The following is a 15,976-nucleotide window of genomic DNA, read 5'->3' on the forward strand; positions in this document are numbered from 1 at the left end:
TTGCCTCTTCCGTGCAATCTTGATTTCCCTCATTGTTTTCTTTTGTCTAATTGTTTTGTTCTTTACACCAATACAATGTTAAAATGGAGGTAGCTGATGTCCTGTCTCCTTCCTTGATTTTCTGCTTACTTTGCTTTGATGAGAATGCCAATAGTGTATCCCCATTACACAAGATGCTAGATTTTATTTTTTTTCCTAAGGATTTATTTATTTTTAAAGAGGGGGAGAGGGGAAGAGGGGAAGAGGGAGAGAATCTTCAAGCAGACTCCCCGCTGATCACGGAGCCCAACGGTATGGGGCTCCATCTCAAGACCCATGACCTGAGCGGAAACCAAGAGTTGGATGCTTAACCAACTCAGCCCATCCAGGTACCCCTAGATTTTACTTTTTAAAAAATCAGAAATGGGTGTTGAATTTTGCCAAAGGTCTTTTCATCATCCATCGAGAAAACTATGATGTTTGTTCTCAGATCTACTACAAAATGCAAGTTATATAAACACATTTCCTAATACTGAACCATCTTTGTATCAGTCATGCTAAAATTACCTTAAAATGTGCTATAGATTCTGTTTACTAATATTTTATTTAGGACTTTTGCAGCAATATTCGTATGTGAGATTGGTCTGTGGGTTTTTTGGTACAATCTTTATCAAATTTAGATATCAACATTATACTTGCTTCATAAAAAGAAAACTAAACTTTCCTTCATTCTTCTACATTTTCTAAGTTTACCTAACATTAGGGATTATTTGGTACTTTCCTCCTGAAACCATCTGGGCCAAGCACTTTTTTGTGGGAGTTAATTCTTTGATAACCTTCTCTATTCCTTCTGTGGAAATTTTTGTCACTTTCCACCTCCAGTAAGATGAATTTCAGTGAATTATATTTTTCTAGGAAAGTAATCATTTATCAAATTTATTTGTACCAAGTTATGAGAGTAATCTTGTTTGTTTGAATACCCTTTTACTGGCTATTTCTCCCTTTTATTTATTTATGGCATTTGAGCTTTCTTTCTTGACTGAGAAAGCTAAAGGACTGTCTTTGTTTTTTTATGAACTGTTACTTATTTTACATCTAATTACTTTCTGCTTTTATTTATCTTTATTAAAGAATTTTGGGGGAGGGACCTAAATATCAGAACTATGGGATTCCATTAAGTCAGTGATGGGGGAAATTCATAGCTTTTAAATACTTTATGTAAATAATGAAAATTAAAATAAGTAAATATTCAACTCAAAAAAGAAAGTAAAGAAAATAGATGGCAATAAAGATAAAGTGTTCGACCTTCTTCAAGTCAGATGCTGACAAGATGGAAGCCAACTGCTAAATCATTCTCCGAGATTGGCCCCTGGATGTGGACTACTATGGGATGACGACATCCTAGAACACTCTGAATTCACGGCTACTGCTCCAAGCACAGGGCAACCATCTCCTCAGGTGGCCCAGGCATCTTAACCAGACACAGGATGGAAGTATAGTTTTTCCATGCAGATCTTTAAAAATATTCTACTACTAGCAATCCATAACAGCAAAGGAGCAGCTTTTGTGCAACTCAATCCCTACTAGTAATTAATATTAAGCTGAACTGTGTCCAAAATGACCTGTACACAGTTATTATAGCTACTTTAAAATTAAAGCTAAAGCTAAAATACGCCAAAGTCTACAAGGTTGTATGAATCTCAGCAATTAAGTGTAAAATTTTATGTTTACCAATGTTTAGTATTTAAAGGAATTTATTTCCTGAAACCATATCTACCATCTTCAATTTCAATTATATTTGACAGATATTAAGAGCACACCAGGGAAAATATTTATAACAAATAAAAAGAAAGCATACAAAATTACACATGTAGTAATGACTTTGCAAAACAAAATATAAATATGCCATATTTTATACACCAAAATATTCACAGTGGTAGTAACTCCTTGAAGGTAAAAATCCCTGTCCTACTCATCTTTCTAGTGCCATTTTACAGAAGAGTTCCTGGTACAAAGTAGGTATTCAGTAAGTGCTTGCTGGAAAAAATGAAAGTGAACAATATACATCTTCAAAAAAAAGGTACTCGATCAAGTAAATATATGAAATTTTAATATTTTTATCTGAAATATACAAAGGACTAAAGACAAAGTCAATACCTAACTAAAATTCTCTGAAGTAACTTCATTATTACAAAGTTAAATCTTGAGTCAAAAATCCAAATCTAAAAATATGGTCTCAAAAATCACATATCTACATATAACACTAAGAAAGTAAATTGTCTTATGCTGCATCATCATCATCCACAGCAGCATAGATGGCTTGATTCCTCCTCTTAATTTTCTTTCTTTGTTCAGGTTCATGTTCATCACTCAGCCTCTTCAATGGCAACTCTAAGTCATTTCCATCCTCTGACTCCGGAGCCTCACCAAGTTTCCCCTCTCTGCCATCTGGGGAACCCAATGTATCATCAGAAGATACAACCATGGAACCCGGCAAGATCCTGACATCAGAGAAGCTTGCAGAGAAGTCAGAAGCTTGATCAGAAGGTTCTACAGATGGTGTATTCATGTCACTATGCATACTTACAATACTATCTTCATCTTCCTCTTCTTCATCTAACATTATTTCATCTGGATTAATAGAGGACAGGGCAGATGTATCTGTGTTATATTCACTACGGTCTTCTCCAGAGTCATTACTCTCCATGTCATCCTGCTCTTCAAATTCACCACACAAGTGATGTTCTTCCTTGGCCTTCTGAAGCCTGACATTCATGTCAGTGATGCCAAGTTGGGCACAAAACTCAGTAGTTTGAGGATTGATCCTATGAACCAACTGCATTTGTGTCTGTGGCCTGCTAGGGTCATAACAAGCAGCTGTTATGCTAAAGTTACATGGAACTTTGAGGTCATGATTCAGTATTTCCAATACTTTGTTCATAGCTTCTTCTGTTGCACTATAATCCCACCTACAAAAGTCCAAAACAATAGCTTTTTACATTTTATCAGCCTCAGACAATAAAAGATGAAATCTAACTATGGACTTCATGTGCAAGGATAAAATATAAACCATATATAAAAATTCCATCTAACAAAATTATAGTTAATTTGCCAAAGGACCATTTTGAAATAAAAACAATTCTTAGAAAAAACTTAACTCACACTCTAAAACAAGTACAAATTACTTTAATGTGTTAACCAAATCTCCACCATATTATAGTTAGTTTTACACATGCTTATTCATCTATATACTTATCTGGGTTGGTATTCCCATCATCCAATTTTATATCCCTTGATGGAAAATTTGTAGTTTTCCATACCAGTCAGTAAACCCTGAATTACTCTGACGCTCATTTAACAATAATTCCCTTGATTAAAAAAAGAAAAGAAAAGAAAAGAAAAAGGTGGAGGGGACAAAAATTGGGTATGCAACAGAGAGAGCAAACCCTAAATAAGGTCAGACTTACCTTGTATGCAGGCCATTATTTTCAGGCATATTCCAGAGGCGCTCAGTCACATTAATAAGATCATCAGTAGCCCTGAGAACAGTGAGCCATTCAATATCATACTCTAAGTACTCAGGAGCACTGGGGTCATGTTCTATTTCTATTACCTATAGAAAAGAAATCAGTAATTTTAAGAATGCATTTCTATTTTTAATATTCTAAGAATTTCAATTTAATAGCTAACAAACACGTAACTTAAGTGTTCCCAAAGAATTCTCAGAATACATAAATTATAGAGCATAAATAAACTCTAAAGGGAAAATTAATATTTTTCTAATCACTGGAAGAGCAAAACTATATCGCAAAGTTATTTCATTTTCATTTTACCTGAAGAAAGTCTCTATGTGGTAAGCATTTGTCCAAGGCTAAAAATTTGGTTGCTTTGGCTGTCTGTCCTTTATCCTTGGCCTAGAAATATGAACCATGATTTAAGAAAAAATGTTAAAATATCACATGTAATTCATACACAGAACAGGATGAAAACAATCTTTATTAAACATACCCCTAAGTTGTGTTCAAAGCAACAACTGTCACTGTTCCAAAGTAAGTTAGTTCTATAACCACTTGTGTAAATGACAGGCAAGGCACTTAAACTCTCTGGGCTTCAACTTCCTAACAAAAGTCAAAGCAGACACAAATGCTGATGATAATATTGATACTGTTAAAGCACATAACACAAAGGTTAATGATAACAGAAGAGCTTAAAAGTAATCTGGCAGAGCTAAAACTAAACAACTTTTAGAAGAAATTATACGGAAAAATCTTTATAACCTTGGGTTGGGCAAAGATCTCTTAGATACAACACCAAAAGTAGGTATGATACATTCACAGAATGAAAGATTGTTCAACAATAAAAATGAAAGAAATACTAAACCTGCTGAATGAATGAACCTCAAAAACAAGCAAAGGAAAGAAACCACAAGCCAAAGACTACAGATTTTTTATCCCATTTATATAAGTGTTCAGAAAAGGCAAATCCAGAGAGACACAAAGCAGATCAGTGGGTCCCTGGGGCTGAGGGTGAGCACACGGACTCACAGCAAATAGACACAAAAGATCTTTTGGGGTGCTGGAAATGTTCTAAAACTGGGCTATGTGATATTTGCTCTGGAAACATCTGGAACTCTGGAAATATACTAAAACTCACTGAACTGTACATTTAAATAGGTGAATTTTATGTTATGTAAATTATACTCCAATGAAACTATTTAAAAAAAATGCACTGGCAGAAAGAAACATGGGTAGGAGGTGGTGGGTCACAAACATGAAGATCATACTGGATGCAGTAAAAAAGTGACTCAGGGAGAATAGTAAGGCACATGGAGGAAAATAGACAAGGAAGCAGGCTATGGGCCATCCTGCTGTGGGCCAGGTTTTAGTTCACTGGTGGTGAGGGACTAAGAGAGGTGCAAGGCACACAGATTACAGGCAGATGATGGCAGCAGGGCAGTTCTGAGGAAAGGTGACTTTTGGTATTGGAAAAAGGGGCTGAAACAGAACACTGACAAAGTCAGAGGAGGTTGAGGAGCTAAGAAAAAGGGATCAAACCATATTAATTCAGAGATTTAAGTCCCTGAGGTTGACAGAAGATGGATGGGGAGAAAAGTACCAAATCTGATGCTTCAATAAAAATCCAGGAGTGTCATGAGCCCTAGGAGACAGAAGAGAGTAACACAGATGTAGAAAAGGTGACTGCTATAAACCAATGACTTGGACATTAAAAGAGAATAATCACTTTGGCAGTGGCCCAAAGGAAAATAAAAGGAGTAACCTTGCCTCCTCCTCCCAGTGAAACTGGGGAGTGAGGATAAGCCCACAACAGCAAGGGCCTACAGGAGTATTTTCAAACAGAACTTTCCAAACTGTATTTGAGGAACATCATTAAAGTGTACCCCCACCATGGAAAAGTGTTGGGTCAAGTTCAGGAAGCACTGCACACCACACTCCACTCTTGGAGAAAGGCAGTGCCCATTAACACATTAAAGACTCTCAGAAATTTTATAGAAGCCTTTGAGAAGAAATCTCTAACCTTGTTAACCCAGCATTTTCTAAATGGTTTCTCTATGAAATACTTTATGGGGCAAGTCAGAGCTTGATGAGAATGGGAGGGGAAAGGGAGAGCCACGCCATTTCCATAAAAGCCTAATTGTAAGTATAAATTTATTCTCTACCTTCCATCGAGCACTATCATCCAAGCAGTTTCCCCAAGGAAAACTCTGGGAGTCCCTCTCTGTCACCAAATCCTGATGATTCTGCTTCCAAAATCTCTCTGGAACCTGCGTTCTCTGTGTTCCCTCTCCACCACAGGTTAGAACCGTGTCTTTTTATGCCTCCCATTTTACTTACTACAGTCCATACACAAAACTGCTACCCAACTAACCTTTCTGAAATGAAAATCTGGTTTCGTCACTCCTCAACTTTCCCCCTTACCTTCTGGTTAAAACCCAAACTCCAGAGCATGGCCCAGAAGGCAGCTACGATCTCGTTCCAGCCTCATCTCTCCCTCTGCCTCAGCCATAGGGACTGCTGCAGTCCCCCAGTGCGTATCAGCGCCAGGCATTCAGGCCACCAGCCTTTGCACACACTGATCGCTCTACCCGGATGGTGTTACCTAGATTCTACTGCTTCCTGGCACGGTCGATTCCTCTGGAAAACCTTCTCCATCTCTTCATCTCCTGTCCGCATCCCCATATCAGTGCAGTAGGGCAGAGGTGCTCCCACGGTATCCCGGCACTTTTCATCACCAATTTATTACACTATTTTATAATCACCTGCGTGTCTCTTCCCCCCAAGGATACAGAGTTACTCACAAGAGCAAAGTTATCTTTGATCTCTTTCTCTCAATTTACAACTGTGCCCACAGTGCCTTAGGCCACGCATATCTGGCAAGTGTTTGTTAAATGAAAGAATAAATATTTTTGGTTTCTACCTGATGCTGCATCAAGGCTGCAAACTTCACGTGAAGGTGTGCGGAAAACCAGTACGTGGGCCTGAAGTGCTCTAAGAGCTCTGAGGCAGCAGGACTTCCCAAGGTGTTATTTTCCACTTCTTGTCGGAAAAAAGATTTTGTCTTAAGAAGCTGCTGCTTATTTCCATAATGATAGATCTTTCTTGGCCAATCGTGAGATAAGAATATGTCCATAGGCTGCTTCAGCTTTAACAAAAAAAGAAAGAAAACTTAAAAAAAAAAAAAAGATCAAAAGCAATCCCTGGCTTTCTCTCCACTACCGCACAACCGTTTGCCCACTTAGAGCTTTAGATTTCTCTGCAATTCATTCTAAGGAAACTTCATTTAAGAAGGTCACAGAAACACTAAGAAATACTAAGCTCACTCATCTAAGCCAGGAGAAACCGCTTTCCCTCTCCTCACAAATCACCCCTATTTTCCATGGCAAGGCAGGGCCATACAGATACACTGGGATCAGACTGTCAGCCAGCTATGGTCTTTGGTAGAGGGCCTCTAAAATATATAGTAACTGTCATTCTTTTCCTTTCTAGTGAATAAACTGTTTTAAGATACAGAGACACCAGATTTCATGAGATCTATAATGTAAATAATACAGTAAAACCCAAAGGTATATATTCCTTTTTTTTTCCCTAATAGACTCATATAGCATACACCTAAAAAACTGTGTTTACTACATAAATTATAGTAGAGGTATTTAAGGTGGCTGGTGTCTTCATGGGGAGGCCACAAAATACACTCCATACTTTACTGATCCCCAGCACCTTCAAGTAATTTGCAACAAATACCTGGAAAACTAAATTAAAATAACTTAAGTGGTTCAAGACGATGCAAGATATGACAGATATGACTAATCACTGAATAAGTGATTCAGGCAGTAAGTGCAATGAAATTTCAGAATAGGCTGATGGCTTTAAAACAGAGCACTGGTGGGGCACCTGGGTGGCTTAGCTGGTTAAGCGTCTGACCCTTAATCTCAGCTCAGGTCTTGATCTCAGGATCATGAGTTCAAGCCTTACATTGGGCCCCACGCTGGGCATGGAGCCTACTTAAAAAACCAAACCAAACAAAAAACTAGAACACTGGTATCTAAGCTGGTTCTTCAAAGACTGGTAGGACTGAAATGGGGAAAAGGGAAAAAAGCATTCAAGGTAGGGAACTGTTATGAGTAGGGTATTAAAGAAATGCCCGCAAAGCATCCTCATGCTCCTGCAGAGACTGTAGGGTATGGTGGGAAGGGCCTGAGAGCATCAGGCAGGCTCCACCCCTTAACTCCTTGGGAAATCCCGGGGAAGGCTACTTACCTATCTGAGCCTTGACCTCGCATCCTTAATGTGACAAAGTCAGAGTAACACCTACTTCACAGAATTGTGTGGCAATTAAATGAAATATCATGTGTGAAAACTGCTTAGCCCAGTGTCAGGCATTTAATGTGTTCTCAAACAAAAACCTAGTTTCACCTACTCTCCAGTTAAGCCAAGTGTTCCAAAGCCACCTTCACAATTTTACCATTTTTTTCTATCATTTTTACCACTATTTATTTCCTATTTAATACCATTAGTTAAAATATTTTAATATTTTCTTTAAAGTATCACTTTATGTCAATAGATATTCTTTAGCCTTATCCTAAGTAGTAATATCTGAAGTCATGGATTAAATGTTCTATTTTATTATTACTCCCTAAAATAAATTCATAACATTAGAATTAAAAAATGTTCATCTGTGAAACTCCTAAAAACAACTCAAGATCCAAATTTTAGAAATACTGAATTAAGTCTTCTTGGAAGTTGTATACCAAAATGATCAAAATACACTTTGGTACAGAATTGCTTTAACATTTTTTCAAGTCTGCTATAATGTACTTTTTACATACCTGTTTTAATTTATAGACTTCAATATTTCTCACATGATATATACTCCTTATTGTAGCTGGATTATAAGGGGGGCACTCAAAATGACCTTAAATTAAAGAAGAGAAATAAGCTATATTCAACTCCCTTAAATAGCGCAAATACAAATATATACATACACTTCAAAACTGAGGTCTGTCATTAATGCTTTTGGTTCTTAAAAATTTTACGAAGACACTGCTCTTAAAGTGCTGGTATTTTCTACTAATAAGTGATCACTAACTATAAATCTAAATAACTGAGGGGCTTATGATTTTTTAAATTAAATTATATTTAATATGGAATATGTTGGTTATTCATAGTTTAAAAATTTAAAAGATACCATCAGAATGGAATGAGAAGAGTTCCTCCAGAGAGTAGACCAGTGATGCCTAGGGCTGGGGTGGGAGCAGGGATTAACTACAAAACTTTTAGGAATGATAGAAATGTTCTAAATCTGGATGGTTGCATAACCCTATAAAGTCACTAAAACTCATTGAGTTGTATACTTCCAAAGACATGTAAATTTTACCTCTACAAAGCTGCTAAAACAATGGGAGGCAGGGATCCTCCTATTCCTGTCCCCCAGCCACCAGTAACACTACCTAGAGGCAACCAGTGTTAATCAGGTTTTAGTATTTTATTCCAGGGATATCAACTATGCATATAATAATACACAAACTTCTTTATCCTTCCTTTTTTTTTACACAAATGGCAGTATAGTTTATACATGTCCTGTGCCTTGTTTTTTGCACTTATCTTGGCGTTCTTTGTATATGTCACACATAGAGCTGCTTCTCTTCCTTTAAAAAAAAAAAAATAGCTTCATAGCACTACATTGTATTATCATGATACAGTTAATTAGTTCCTACCTTTTGTCATTACAAACAAGGCTGAAATAAAAAACTGTGTACACATGATTTTGCACTTACAGAATATATCTGTAAATTACATTCCTGGAAATAGAACTCCTGGGTTTTATAATTTCCACAGACTACCAGCTGTCCTCCAAAGAGTGGGAGGACAGTTTGCACCCACACTTGCCATGAAGGAGACGGCCTATTTTTGTACTCCTGTGCCAACAGTTTAGAATCATGGGGAACAGCGCAGCAGGGAACAGACTTGTGATTTAACAGTTACATTGAGGATATAAGTTTTAGCTGCCAGCTCATAAAAATGTGAAATCAATGTGAACCCAAGTTATTCCTTTAACTTGAAAACCAATCTTTTCAGATACAGTGGAATGAATAAGTACAGTGTGGTATACTTCTACAATGGAATACTACTCACAAATTAAAATGAATAGAGTGAGATATATCAACATGGATTCCAAAAACTAAATGGTAAACAATGAAGCAAGCTGCAGGAAGATACATGCAAAATGATACATTCACATGAAGTTTAAAACATGCTATATCATACACTGTTTAAAGGTGTTACACAACTCGTAATGACGTAATCAAGCTAATGACAAATACCAAATTCAGAAGAATGACTGCCTGGTGAGGAAAGGGAAGGATAAAAGGAGAAGAATGGGACTGAGGACAGATAAACAGTGAGCTTTGACTGTATCTATACTGTTTCATTTCTTTAAAATCCTAACTAAAAGTTACAAAATACAAAGACTTGATAAAACTAGATGGTGGATACATAAATAGTATGTTCTAGTGTTCTCAACATTTTCCTATGTATAAAATATTTCATTAAAAAAAGTAATAACAGTTCAGAGAAAAAATCCAATGAAAAAGTCAAACTATATATTATGCTTAAGTTACTCTGAAGCATGCAAGTTCTAAAGTTTAAAAACAATTCTTAGAATAATACCTTTTCGATAGTCATGAGATTTAAAGATACCAGAGATGCCACCAATCCTTATGCCTCGGTATTTTACTACACCAGCCAAACCTGAAAAAGCACACGGTTAAATAAAATTACCATAGGCAGAAGCAATCTCTTTACTAACTAAATGAATAGTTTAAAGGCCTAGAACTCCATGCAGTCCTAAAATTATTTGAAAATTAAATGTCATGATGAAGTTACTCTCTTACATAGTGATATGCCAACAATATATAAGGCAGACTAGGGAGGAGAGGCCTAGAAGCAGAGAGGCAAGAGACTAAGCAGAAGGGAAGGAACAAATGAGATTAGGTGTGTTAAGGGAGAAACAGACATAATTTGGTACCTAATCGAATTTTACAGTGGGTTGGGGGGGGAATAAGGAAAAATGTCCTATGATGGATTTATAGGTTATAAATCTGAAAGTCAACAGATATAAAGAACCTGCAGTTTCTATATTTCATTTCTGACTGACCCATCTTCAAACACCTTCTCACAATATTGCAGCTGTCAAAAGATCAACCAGTAACGAAGTAGAGAAATTACATTTCTTAAATTATGATGTCATCATTAGAGCTATAAAGATTTTATTTATTTGAGGGAAAGAAAGCACGAGCTAGGGGAGGTGCAGAGGGAGAGAGAATCTCTCAAGCAGACTCCGCGCTGAGCAAGGAGACCAACGTGGGGCTCTATCTCACAATGCTGAAATCATGGCCTGAGCCGAAACCCAGAGTTGTATGCTCAACTGAGTGAGCCACCCCGGTGCCCTGCTATAGACATTTAAATAAAGAGAAGAAAGGCCTGTATAGTCTAACAGGACTAGAATTGAACCTGAATCTAAACACAGATTACAAGTAATGCAGAGGATAAAAGGAACATGTTTAACAACATAAGAAATTCCAATCAGCTAAATCCAGAAAGCAGGAAATTCTATAAGACAAATTTCTCATTTTCTTCAACAAATAAATAACATGCGGTGGGGGAGAAAAAGGGACCGTTACAGCCTAAGAGGCTTTAGAATCATGACAGTCAAATGAAATGTGTGGACCTGGTTTGGAGTCTGTTTGAACAAGCCAATTGTAAAACCAACCTCTTTGTGATAATCACAGAAATCTGAACATGAACTAGGCAACAGATAATGGGAATTACTGCTATTTTAGTTAAGTATAATAATGGTACTGTAGCTGTGATATTTTTAAAAATCCTTATCTCTTGAAAATATGTACTGACGTATTCACAGGAGAAATAATCTGATGGCTGGGATTTGTTTTACAATACTCCAGTCACTTCTTCCCACAAACAAGTCTGGAGGGGAGTGGGGTTGATATAAGGATGGCAGAATGATAATAGTTGTTGAAGCTGGTTAATAGGTACAAAGACTCATTATACTATTCTGTATTTTTTGTGTATGTCTAACAATTTCCATTATAATAAGTTTAAGTTTTCTTAATTTAATAGAGTAAGAAAAATAAAGGGATTGCAAATAATGTAAAAGGCCTTTACAATTATATTTATTATTACTACATTATCTATATTGCTTAAAACACTAGATGAAGCATGGACATATTTTCATGATTACCTACTTAAATTAACTGTTTTATTTAAATTTTCATAATTAACTATTTAAATTAAGAGGCATTCCCCAAAAAACTATACATCTCGAGATGCTGCCCAACTATTATACAAATCCTGACAGGCTCTTCCATTCCAAACAAATTAAAACATTACTCACGAACACATACCTAAATAATAAATGTTTGGCGCCACCCAGCCACCATAGGGTAACTCTTGCAAATGATTTGAGGCTTCATGGTTTCCCCCAATGAAGACTGTGAGAACTGGGGCCTTTTTCTCTCCAGAGTAATACCTAGAACATAAGGGTAAAGTTGTCAGTTGGCATAGCAGAAATCAGACATAGAGAAAAGCAGTAACTCGTGCCTACAAAATTGGGCATAGCAGAAAGGCAAAATAAGATCCAAAGGAAAAATCTGAGCGCACTATAAAAAACTCTAAACGAATTGCCTATACTTGTCCTTAAGAATGAAGGGGCTGACACCTTGGGTTCAAAGCCAGAGTGCGTTCAATGAGGTTAAGAACTTTGTCAGTTCTTAACCTTAGCTTCTAGAACGCGGACGAGCACTAAGCAGGCGTCCAATAAAGACTCCCGGATCAGTAACTAAAGCAGTCCCAGAGTCCTATCAAGTACAAGGTAGATTAACCTGTCAGCTTCTTCCTGCAGGTCTTTCCCTCAGGCTTCGATTTCCGAAAACAGACAAGACAGGTGAAAGGAAATGAGAAAAGTGACATTTACTAAGCAACCTTTCCTAGACACAGCGTGAACAAAGAAGGTAACTAAGTAAGACAGCTCGTCAGTGGAGGGGGGGTGGGGGCGGAATTCGAACCCAGTCCGGGTTCTCTCCCACCCACTGCTGGATAGTCCCACCTCGCACCGCCGGGTCCGGGGCCCGGGGCGCGGGCCGCGCCGCTCACCTGTAGAAGGTCTGCATGTGGCGGTACTTGGGCGGGACGGCCATGCAACGCAAGTCGGCCTCGTTGCGCACCGCCTGGAAGTCGCCGCAACACAGCAGAAGATCTATCGGCCCGGGGCCGCGCCTCTCCGCCAGCGCAAGCGTCTCATAGATCTTGTCCAGCTCGCCGTGGCAGCAGCCGGCCACAGCCACCCGCATCCTGCCGGCTCGAGGCGGGGAGCGCTGCCCGCAAGCCCCTCCACCAGAGCCAGCCCAGGGCGGACAGCAAAGCGCCGACTGATCGCTCAGCTCCCGCCAACACTGACTGAGCGCACCCCTCGAAAAGACGCCCGAAATAGAACTCACTTCCGGTTTCCAAATCTCGCGAGAGATGGATAGATGAGGGCAGGAATCACAGGATTTGAGAGCGCTTCGTAATGGGCCGGGGCTTTGCTCGTCTTCCTGGGTCTTTGAATTCTAGTAGTCTGACAGATGATAAAAATCAAACCCGGGGGACCCTGGGTGGCTCAGTCGGTTAAGCTTCTGCCTTAGGCTGCGGTCAGGATCCCAGAGTCCTGGGATTGACTCCCCCATGGGGCTCTTGTTCAGTGGGCAGTCTGCTTCTCCCTCTGCCTGCTGTTCGCGCTCTCTCTCTAATAAATAAATTAAATTAAATCTTTTTTTTAAAAAATCAAAGCCAGAATAGTTGGTTTATTTTTTTAAACCCAGAAACAGTAGTTTAGTTTGATAAAATTAAGCCAGACTAAACAAGTGAGACCGTGGGATTGGCTAATTCCCTAGGACGAACCTCTCAAGGCAAAGATAATTGCCTGAAAGCGAATTAGAAATTAAAAGATTTTTTAAAAGACACATCAAACTAAAAATAATTTTTAAATAAAACTTAAAAACTCGCTGAGGGTTTCTAAATTACCCACTGAAGAGTTTCTAAAATTATCAGTTTTTTTTTTTTTTTAAGGGGCCGGGGACTCTTCTTCTTCCTACCAAACAAGTGTTTGCATAACTAGACTGCAAGCTCAAAGCAGAAGAATGTCTCGAAAACATCCAGGAGGGAAAAGAACCAAACAACTGAAAAATGAGTGGCCAAGACAGAAAAAGTAAACACCACTGGCCAATTTGATCAAGAAAAGTAATCTAATCAAGATAATACAGAGAGTAACAAATCCATCTCTCATTTTTAAAAAAAAATGCATAAAATAACATTGTATGAACAATGACACCAGGATTAATTCAAAAGTAAGCAGAAGATGTTAACAGAACCATGACAATAAGAAAATTCTGGAAAAGTCGAAGCAATCCATTGAAAGACATTGTACCCAGAGTGGCTTACAGGCAATTTCTTTCAAATGTACAAGATATAACTTTCATTATGTTTAAACTGAACAAAAGAGAAGAAAGGAATGGAAATCTAGTATTTCTAATCTTTTTTAATACTATGTTTTCCTTCTGATTTGGATTTTTAAATATATGAGATGCTTTTTACAGCATTGCTAGATTTAACTTTTTCCATTTGATTTTTTAAATTTTATTTAAATTCAATTAATTAACATATAGTGTATTATTAGTTTCAGAGATACAGTTCAGTGCTTCATCAGTTGCATATAATAGCCAGTGCTCATTACATCAAGTGCCCTCCTTAATGCCCATCACCCAGTTACCCCACTTCCCCACCCACCTCCCCTCCAGCAACCCTCAGTTTGTTTCCTATAGTTAAGGGTCTCTTATGGTTTGTCTCTCTATCTCTTCATCTTATTTTATTTTTCCTTCCCTTCCCCTATGATTCTCTGTTTTGTTTCTAAATTCTACATAAGAGTGAAACCATATAACTGTCTTTCTCTGATTGATTTGTTTTGCTTAGCATAATACTCTCTGGTCCCATCCACATCATTGCAAAGGGTAAGATTTCTTTTTTTTTTTCTTTCTGATGGTTGAGTGCTATTCCATTGTGTAATCTTCTTTATCTCTTCATTTGCTAAATGGACATGTGACATGTGGGCTCTTTCCATAGTTTGGGTATTGTGCACATTGCTGCTATGAACATAGGGGTGCAAGTCCCCTTTGGATCACTATGTTTGTATCCTTTGAGTAAATACCTAGTAATGCAATTGCTGGGTCATAGGGTAGCTCCATTTTCAACCTTTTGAGGAACCTCCATACTGTTTTTCAGAGTGGCTGCACCAGCTTGCATTCCCACCAGCAGTGTAAAAGTGCTCCCCTTTTTCCACACCCTTGCCAACATTTGTTGTTTCCTAACTCATTCATTTTAGCCATTCTGACTTGTGTGAGGTGGTATCTCATTGAGGTTTTGATTTGTATTTCCCTGATGTTGAGTGATGTTGAGCATTTTTTCATGTGTTTGTTGGCCATTTGGATGTCGTCTTCGGAGAAATGTCTGTTCATGTCTTCTGCCCATTTCTTGACTGGATTACTTATTTTTTGGATATTGAGTTTCATAAGTTCTTTATAGATCTTGGATACAAGCCCTTTATCTGATAAGACATTTGCAAATATCTTCTCCCATTCTGTAGGTTGTCTTTTGGTTTTGTTGACTGTTTCCTTTGCTGTGCAAAAGCTTTTTATCTTGATGAAGTCCCAACAGTTCGTTTTTGCTTTTGTTTCCCTTGCCTTTGGAGACATGTCTAGTGAGAAGTTCCTGCAGCCAAGGTCGAAGAGGTTGCTGCCTGTGTTCTCCTCTAGGGTTTTGAAGAGGTTGCTGCCTGTGTTCTCCTCTAGGGTTTTGATGGATTCCTGTCTCATATTTAGGTCTTTTATCCATTTTGAGTTTATTTTTGTGTATGGTGTAAGAAAGTGGTCCAGTTTCATTCTTCTACATGTGGCTGTCCAATTTTCCCAACACCATTTGTTGAAGAGACTGTCTTTTTTCCATTGGATATTCTTTCTTGTTTTGTCCAAGATTACTTGATCATAGATCCATTTGATTTTTAATCTACAGGAATTATCATTTTCTGGATCCTTTTTTCTTCCATGTAAAATATTTTAATTGAGGTCCAATTTGAAGTAACATGAACAAATTAAAACTTAAGAGCCCATTTTGATGCATTTTCACATATGTAATCACCCATATAACCACCACCCATATCAAGATATAAAATATTTCCAGCATTCAGAAAGGCTCCTTTGTACTTCCTCACAAGCCCCTACACCCAAAAGAAAAGCACTATTCTAACCTCTATCAACATAGATGAGCTTTGCTTGTTTTTTTTCTAATTCCAGTATAGTTAACATACAGTGTTATATTAGTTTTGGGTGTACAGTGTAGTGACTCAACAATTCTATACTTACTCAATATTCATC

General features: G+C 37.9%; 1 protein-coding gene across 1 annotated transcript; it reads right to left on the reverse strand.

The window, feature by feature from the left end:
* Positions 1 to 1,715: 1,715 nt before the first annotated feature.
* Positions 1,716 to 12,999, reverse strand: DBR1 (debranching RNA lariats 1). Its single transcript, XM_034995540.1, has 8 exons — positions 12,666 to 12,999; positions 11,918 to 12,042; positions 10,164 to 10,244; positions 8,324 to 8,409; positions 6,415 to 6,639; positions 3,813 to 3,893; positions 3,447 to 3,592; positions 1,716 to 2,948 (listed from the first exon to the last, which is right to left on the reverse strand). Exons 1-8 carry the CDS (start codon positions 12,860 to 12,862, stop codon positions 2,261 to 2,263), a joined length of 1,629 nt encoding a protein of 542 aa, XP_034851431.1. The 5' UTR covers positions 12,863 to 12,999; the 3' UTR covers positions 1,716 to 2,260.
* Between the last annotated feature and the right edge of the window lie 2,977 nt (positions 13,000 to 15,976).

Source organism: Mirounga leonina, unplaced genomic scaffold, assembly GCF_011800145.1.
Source record: "Mirounga leonina isolate KUSES-001 unplaced genomic scaffold, KU_Mleo_1.0 Mir_115, whole genome shotgun sequence".
Classification (NCBI taxonomy): domain Eukaryota; kingdom Metazoa; phylum Chordata; class Mammalia; order Carnivora; family Phocidae; genus Mirounga; species Mirounga leonina.